Source organism: Pinus tabuliformis, chromosome 2_1 (genome assembly GCF_031772625.1).
Source record: "Pinus tabuliformis cultivar Carrire ecotype Pingquan chromosome 2_1, CPIR1, whole genome shotgun sequence".
In the NCBI taxonomy this organism is placed as follows: domain Eukaryota; kingdom Viridiplantae; phylum Streptophyta; class Pinopsida; order Pinales; family Pinaceae; genus Pinus; species Pinus tabuliformis.
In genome coordinates, this window is record NC_142299.1 from 960952910 (window position 1) to 960961985 (window position 9076).

A 9076-nucleotide genomic window follows, 5' to 3' on the forward strand; every position below is an offset into this window, starting at 1 on the left:
AATTCTATAGCTGAAAAATGTTAAAATTTTAAGTTTTTCAAATTCATGATATTTTATCTTTAATCCCATTGTTAAAAAATGTCAACATTTTCAATTTTTTCAGCCATGATATTTATCTTTAATACCATGGTAAAAAATTGTTGGAATTTTTAGATTTTTTTGAGTTGTGATATTTTATCTTCAAGAGTGGTTAAGTGGTTAACCATAGCTTGACCTTAGCCAACATGGTTAACCCCATCAATCCATATTCAACGGTGGACAATGGTCAAGCAAGGTCATTCTCAATCTCTCAATCCATATTCAACCATAGTTAAACCAAGGTAGACAATGTTCAAGCAAAATCATTTTCAATCTATCATAATCAACTATCATTAAACATGTACAACCATGATTATATATTGACCATAATAAACTTTCATCAACCTTAAAATAACAACGTTTAACTATGAACATCAAAAATCACTCATGATTAACCATAATTTACTATTCTAACCACATATGTACTTTCAAGTAACAATAACCACTTAAACAAAAATAATTGATATATCTCTATAAAAACCACTTTCTACCTTTTGATAGTACAAACTAGCCGTCTTTTAAAACACAAGCCCAAGCACTAAAGTAAAAATGGTTGATATATCTTTATAGAAACCACTTTCCACCTTTTAATAGTACACCACCTTTTAAAACTGGTTGTTGCTAGTCACTATAACTGAGATCGTAAAAACACTTTATTTTATCATATTCCATTTACCCGTAGATATTATCTATATTTAGAAAGCCCACATTTTGAGATCATGATTCATTCTCGAGAAAAACAGGAAACATAAAAGAAATGTTATAATGAGCGGCGGCCGGGACCGTGGGCCGCGGGCGTTATTGTATTTAAAATAATTTGGAAGCAGTCACCTCCACATCACATTGCCTTTTGACAGACCGTCGTTTGCATTTGGCTTCACCCAAATTCCGATTCCCAACGCTGAGAAAATCATTGATAACGGCCGCAGTATTTAATGACAGCCGCCATTTCTATGATATGGAATTTCTCGTGATTCGTACTCCATTTCAACCTGAGTGACCAACAAAAGAGGCGGGATTAGTGTGATGTATGCGATGAATCAAATGATAATGCTGGTTTTTGATAGCAGTGCAGGACGGACGCCCTCTGTCCTGCATCAAAGTCGGGCATTTATCCCATGTCTTCGCCTTTCTCTCGTCCGTTATTGCTCTTGGAATCAGCGAATTCTTTGGGAATTTTAGCGCAGCTCGATTCTACAAAATTTGAAAGAGAAAATGGGCAGGCTCAGCGCAAGCGAGAGGGAGAAGACGAAGCTGAGAGAGCGAAACAGGCGGGCAATAACGACCAGAATCTTTCAGGGTCTCAGAAAACATGGAGGGTACAACCTCCCTCCTCGGGCGGACATTAATGAGGTTCTTCGAGCTTTGGCAGAAGAGGCGGGTTGGGTTGTTGAATCGGATGGCACCACCTACAGGACCCAGGTATCGTAAAATCTGCACTGCCCTGGACAGTTGCAGACCGGGGTTTAGGGTTTCTAGGATTTAGGGTCTGTATTCAAAATAGATTAGCAATTTAGCCTGAGTTATAATATTGTTGAAATTCAATTCTGTTTTTTGGTATCCAATAACAAACCCAATTGCAAACACCTGCCCTCCCCTGTTCTGGACAATTAGAGAGCAGGGTTTAGGGTGCAGCCTGCAGGCCTTGAATTTCACTTCTCGACATGAATATTTGATTACGGTTAAACTATTTGACACACTTCCCTTTACTGTTAAACTTTTTGACTGCGCTTCCATTTAAGTGTTGCAGAAATTCAGTGCATATCATTTTGGTGAAACAGATGAAGGCATTTTATGAACTATTTATTGAATGAAGGCAGCGGACCATAGATTTGGTTGTGTGAGAGACACAATAATTTAATGCTTTTCCATTTTGATAAGTTGGGTATGGTGCCATTAAACGAATTCACTCTCAGCTGAGCTAAATCAGTTACAGGAGTCTATAGATAAGTTCCCTGGTTTTCCAAGAACTAAAATTGCTGTTTGAATCAGTTAAAGCCTTGAATGCCATTAGTGCATCATAGACACTTTGTGAAAAAGCTCTAGAGAAAGCATACTATATTTGCAATAATATATTATCCGAGACTAAATGGGAAGTAACACATTTGCTGATCTCAACTTTGTATTTTTATGTTCAGTCCAGTGTAGATTAGTGTCACCAAATGAGTAAATACGAACTCAATGTCAAGAAAAACAGATAGATTGAGAAATGAGGGTATATTGCCACTACCAGGTTGGGAGAACTGCAAAAAAGTAATAAAAAAATGATCAAAATAGACATTGTCTCTATTTACAGATATGAAACCAGGGCAAATATCCAATTTGAACCTTTGGCAAATTTAATTTAATTTATTTTATAGGTCAATGTTCTATCTTCATTGAGGAAAACCTAATCGAATAAGGAACTACTACAATGCAAGAGGGAAACTGAGAAAATAAATAATTGGGTAACGTACTGAATGCTTTAACTGCAACTCTGCAAACTTCTGTCCAATTCTCTGGTCTGCTGCCTTCATCTGTTTCATATTAATATGCATTTCCTAAAATTTTGAAGGTTTGAACGCATATATAGACCGAATATACGGCTTTTCTATTTGAATTGAGCATCACTTTCGACATTTTACAATGTAATCCAGCCATCAAATACATCTTGAAAGTGAAAAAAAAATGTCCTGTGGGACATCAAAATCCAGGCGTGCGTGCTAGGGTTTGTATTCAAGATAGATTAAGTTGAATCGTAACATTGTTGAACTTCAATTCTGTGTTTTGTTGGTGATCAAATGCAGAGCCAAATGCAAATGCAGAACGTGAACTGTGGGTACTTGGCCACTGTGAGACAAGGTCAATTGGTGCCGTATACGGGTGGCTTAAATCCCGGGGTTTTAAGCGATTACATTGATTACAGTGCAGTGAATATGAATAGTCCACATCCCCATGCGCTTCCCCAGGCAGTGACAGTCGCCTCCATGGCAGAAGCTTCTGCTGTCGGTGGGGAATGTTCAAGAACAGCTTCCCCTCACCGGCCTCCCGCTTCCATCCAGATTCCGAGTCCTTCGCTGTTCCAGCCATCGAATTCCGGCAGTGGCGGGCTATCGTCTTCGTTCCCTTCCCCCGCTTCCAGCGATCAAGGTGGGGCATTGAATCCGGCAGCCTCGTTCATCCCTGGCGGGTACTTCTACAACAACAACACTACAACTGCCAATATCAATATCAGGGCTCAGGATTTTCCGGGAGTCAAACAAGAAGAGGTGGAGGGGGGTTTCAGGGGTTCAGAGATGGTCGACACGGGCAGTGCAGGCGGAGGAACCCTGAATGCTTTAGCAGCAGCAATGGGGCAGATAACAGGGCTCTCGAGTTGGAATGTCAGAGCGTCGCAGCTTCCACCATTCATGATGGTTCCACCGGTTCGCCTGTGGCAGGAAATGAGGGGAACTTCTACACAAAGTAGTCCTCTCAGTTCTCCTCGCACTTATTGACTGACCCATTTAAAGGGTGGCCTGAATTCACCAATTTTGGTTATGGAAAAGGATGAATGGAATATTTTGGCTGGTCGCCTTTTGTTGGGCAGCAGCCAACAAATATCGATGAATATTTTTGCTGCAGGCCATGGACATCGAAAATATATTGACCTCTCTGGTCTCCTGAATTCTGTCGGAAATTATCAACACAGAAGTAAATCAGATCCACTTGACCTTTTTTCCAAAAGCTTCTGCAGATTTTACCAATGCCGAAGATTTCAGAAGCGAGAATGAAGAATCCGGTCCATTGTCACAAGAAGGGGCCATTTAAAAAAATTACTTAATATTGTCCATTTTTCATAAAAACGGTTACTAGTTGCCCAAATTTTGGTATTTATAAGAAGGGGCAGTGGTTGTCACATGTGAATACCTCATTCTAAATCTGCTTTCTCGGAATCCATGTTGGCCTTGTGTTTCTATGTTCGTTACAGAATCTTTTGGAAGATGGATGGTATTATTTGCACCCTTAGAATATCAAATTTTTGAGTCTCAATTATAATCTTCAGTCGAGTATTGGTTGCAATATGCTATGGATCTATATGTTTTTCAGCATTCTTTTTATATCTTCTGAAGTTACTATATATTTACGTTGACATGCATTCTTTCCAAATGTATGCTGAATATAATCAACCTGATGCTAATATTTCTGGTTCCACTATTCCATGTATGAAAAAATGAAAACCATTTGTAGCATGTCAATGAGCTAGAGTATATTATTCATTAATAGCATACACTTCACTGTAAATTTTTAAAAGGTCTAGTATCATGTAATGCTAGAGAAGCCATTTTGATAAATACTCAATTAAGGCATCAATATAGTTGGGTTCTCTGCCAATGAAACCTCTGAAGAGTAAAGAAAGATTCCCGAAGCAAGAGGTCCAATGGTTTTGCCTTGTTGAAACATATGTTAATGCATCAGGAAAACAGCCACTTCCATTGGCTGGAGATTAACAATCAGTGGCCTCATTAACCTCCAACTCCGATCAATTTGAGGTCCAGCTTTCATTTATCTGCTGGTATCTTTACAGAGATTTGTACGCTTGGATGAAGATTTACCAGAAATGGAACACGTTTCTGTCCAAAAGGATAAAGATGCGTAAGCAGTTAAAACTTAAACCTTTTACTTCTCTCATACAGTATTTAATATTGTAAATATTTTAAATTGAACATCTTCAGGGTAAGCCTTTTCACGTGAACAAATTTTAATATAGTTCTCTTCTGAGATTTCTCAGGTTTGAAGTGCGTCACTTCAGTTTTTAGTCCTTTGTCCTCAGCTGATCTATCCTTTGAAATTCGGTTAATAAAGGTTTTACTTATGCTAAGATTGAAAGCTTACATTGGCCTTGCACTTAAAATAGCGCAGCTTTTTCCTCCACTGTTGGAAATTTCTTTTGAGAATGCTTATTGATGTCAGGGAAAACTGCTAACTAAGATGGATTCAACATCTGCCCATCTTCTTTTTAGATTATTCGCATTCACTTATGCTTCTTCTTGGCAAATTTGCATGTCTTTTTTTGATGATATCAATGTTTTCTTTTTATGTGTCTGGCTTTTTAATTTGTTGTCCCCATTTTTCTGGACTTAATGCTAGTTGGTTTGGTTACGAAGCAATAATTGGAAATTTGGAATGCAAAATCAGAAAGTCACGATGATATACTTCGGTTGACTTTATCAGTGTTGAGTTAGATGTACATCTATTTCCCTATCCAATGCCTTTTGGGATTGAGTGACAATGATTTGTGTTTCCAATGCATCAGATACAGATTTTTGAAATGAGGAGCTGCCATGTCTATCGTTCAAGCTTTTTTTTGAAGTTGTGCAGTGAGGAAGTTTTCCTAATTTTGTGAAGTGCTAAAGTTAATTTAACTGTTGAATCTATCCATCCTACAGGTTCGTATATGGGAAAAGCGTTATAGACAAAAACGCTCACGTCTCCAAATAATGCATACAACAAACTTATAAGGTTAGAGGTGCCTCCAGTCCTTGTATGGTTTATCTGCTTTATGTACTTAACAGTCAATCTACTGTTTTTTGTTGGGAATTTTGTACTCTTTGCTTAAACCTCGTCTATATGGAGCGTTGTGTTGAATTCCCTTCTACGATGCTACTTCACAATCTTGTCTTGTTCATAGAAGAATTTATTGGGTACACATGTAGGATGGAGCGTTATGTTGAATTGCCTTTTACAATCCTGCTTCATAATCTTATTGTCTTCTTCATAGAATATATATTTATTTAGTACAAATGTATTCACTCTGGTTTGCATTTGGCTATGCCTAGTTTTGTTTGATAAAGTTTGCTGGCTTAAGTCCAACAATTGTTCTCTACATGTTTATTTAGTTATTTTATGCTGCATTCTATCATTCTATCTTATTAGCTGAGGATTTCCTATTTCAACTGGATGAGGATCCGTTGACTATTTTTTTTTTTTAGATCAAGGGTCTATATTGATTCTCAAAGGAATATGCTCAGCATATGCTTAGTCTGAATGTTTATCAATGGTTGACTTTTAATAAATTAAAAAAAATTGATGTTGCCCACACCAATTTTTTTAGGGATTGTCTTATATCCTGGTTCTAAAGAATAGAAATGCTTCAACACTTGTGTTTTTTGGACCTTAAATTCTTAAGTGTTAAGTAAAATTAAAGTTAATAATAATATTTTTGTTGCGATAGTTAATAAAAATATTTTTGTTGCAATAGTTTTTTTTGTTATATATTTATCAATGGTAGATTCAAATGAAGCTTTGGACTATATCTCAACCACATTAATATTTTTAATGTGATTGTACTAGTTTTAACATCAATCAACATATGCCTTGCATAAGTGAGGAGATGAAAGAAAAATATCTGGTTGCCTTTCTCAGTGTAATTTCAGGCACCAAAAAAACTGTCATTTATCCATACCAGTAATGGTCATATTCTTATACCGTAAACTTGACTCTATCATAAAGTCAATTTATTGTTTTGGCTTTACAGACTGGATATGGGATACTCATAGTTATACCCATGGTATTTACATGGTACATATTTATGCCCATGGTATTTACATTTTACGAGGCCTATTTAAAAGCATTTTGACTTTATTTTAAGTTGCCTTTTGCCCCCTTGTAAGGGCTGGTAAGAAAGAGAAGACTGTACAAATGTTGAAGAGTTTGCTACTCACATAATAAAAGGTCTGACCATGTCTTAGTGGATCCATCCCATATTGGGTTAACCACTTAAATTTTGTCTCCTTATGATTTATGTTTATATATGTGTATTATATTTTTATATATTTTCCATTTTTATAACAAGTAGTTATCAGAGCCAAACTAAGGGCCAAAACTGAGACGCTGCTACTTAATAAAGAAATAATTGTAATATTTGGACAAGCCATAAAGGGAGAAGAAATAACTGAAATATTTGGACAGGCCATAAAGGGGTTGAAAGAAATGCAGGGATGACACTACTAGAAACAACAGGAGATTACTGGTTTAGCAGACATATAGAAACAAAGACCAAAGTAAACCGACCGAAACCAGATTAAAATATTAGTTAAAAAATTGTAAACTACATATAAATAGACATACTAAAAAACCAACCATTCATGGCACAGCCAAGTCCGCCAACAATACCATTTTCAACTTAACAACTTACGTAACATTTAGATTATTTTTTGATTGCCTTGTAGAAATTTACTAAATTCCTATGCCATAATTCACAGGCCATGTGTTGAAATTGGGTCCAGAATTATCCTTGGGCATGTTCATATAATTTTTTTCCTTGTTACGCATTGCTATTAAATCTTGAATATTTCAAGATGAATCTCAAGGAATTATTGAATTTAAGAAAAGTTGGGATCCTTGTTATTATTGAATGAATTAAATTAAAGTCTCAAATCGTAATATTCTATTGTGCTAATTATTAAAATATTCTATTATACTAATTAAGCTACTAAATTCGAATCTGAATCTGGATAGTGACAAGTCGACAACTTAATTACGTGATTAAAATATTCTATTGTACTAATTGAGCTACTAAATTCGAATCTGGATAGTGACCAGTCGTCAACTTAATGCTCTTCTAAACTGAAAAGGTTATTTTTACGTTGAAGCTGCCACCCACCAAAAGGTGGCTGGTCGTCAAAACAATGCTCTTTTAAGCTCGAGAGGGACATTTTACGTTCAAGCTGTCAACTAAAATTAGAAATTTAGACGTATTTCTAATGGAAATAAATAGTTTTCATTTAATGGAGATTTTGTAAAAGTAAATTTAAATTGTGTAGTTTTAAAGTTTTCTTAAATAACTGTACTTATGTATTAAAAATATCTTAAATAATAAAAATTCACAATGAATATTTTAGTATTTCAGATAAAATTCACAATATTTTAGTATTTTGAAAGACTTTTATTTATGTATTAAAAATATTTTAAATAATAAAAATTCACAATATTTTAGTATTTCAAATATTTTTTAAAACACTAAATTTATTTATTTTATAAAAAATATTTTAAATAATAAAAAATTATTTATATATTAAAAACATTTTAAATAATAAAAATTCACAATATTTTAGTATTTCAAATATTTTTTAAAACGTTAAATTTATTTATTGATAAAAAATATTTTAAATAATAAAAATTTACAATTTCTTGTAAAAAGTTGTCTTTAAATTTAATTAAAAATAAATAATTAAATCACATCTTTAAAAATGCCTTAATAAAAAAATATATATAATTTTTTTTGAAAGATCACAAAGGGAGAACCAAGTGAAAATAAATTTGCAGTTTAAATTTAAAGATCAAAATATTTTAGAGTTTATGAATCAAGAAAGAATATTTTTAAATTAAATTTCATTAATCTATAAAATTATAAAATTAATTATAATTTAGAGTTAAAAAAAATAAACTTTTAAAATGTAATGATATAAGATTTAAATATAAAATTTAATGAGTTCTGATAATATTTCCAAGTGAAAATAAATTTGCAGTTTAATTTTAAAGATCAAAAATATTTTTAGAGTTTATGAATCTAGAAAGAATATTTTTAAATTAAATTCCATTAATCTATAAAATTATAAAATTAATTATAATTTAGAGTTGAAAAAATAATCTTTTTAAACTTAATGATATAAGATTTAAATATAAAATTTAATGAGTTCTGAAGAATATTATCGATTTTTTTTTATAATTTTTGAAACATTAATAGGTGATATTTTTAATTTTAAATTATAAATTCCGAAATATAGTATTATAAGATTTAAGTATATTATTTAAAAAATTAAAATAAATAAAAATTAAAAATAATATTAATAAAATATATGAATTTATTATTTAAATTATTGCTGAATTTTTAAATATAATATTATAAATATGTTATATAGAAAATATTACAATATTACTATATATATATATATATGATATTATAGATTTAATTATATTATTTAAAAAACTAAAATAAATACAATATTATAAATTTGCTATATACATATAGGTAAAT

The 9076-nt window shown here is 32.9% G+C and overlaps 1 protein-coding gene across 1 annotated transcript; it reads left to right on the forward strand.

The window, feature by feature from the left end:
* Nucleotides 1–866: 866 nt before the first annotated feature.
* On the forward strand, nucleotides 867–3820 carry LOC149203838 (uncharacterized). Its single transcript, XM_089403589.1, has 2 exons — nucleotides 867–1500; nucleotides 2865–3820. The coding sequence occupies exons 1-2, from the start codon at nucleotides 1294–1296 to the stop codon at nucleotides 3552–3554; spliced, it is 897 nt and encodes a 298-aa protein (XP_089259715.1). The 5' UTR covers nucleotides 867–1293; the 3' UTR covers nucleotides 3555–3820.
* The last annotated feature ends 5256 nt before the right edge of the window (nucleotides 3821–9076 follow it).

Excerpts from the sequence above, each read along its gene's own strand:
- LOC149203838 (XM_089403589.1), top strand. The coding sequence starts at position 1,294 with ATGGGCAGGCTCAGCGCAAGCGAGAGGGAGAAGACGAAGCTGAGAGAG. Across the intron at positions 1,501-2,864 it reads GCACCACCTACAGGACCCAG|AGCCAAATGCAAATGCAGAA; the intron begins GTATCGTAAAAT and ends GATCAAATGCAG.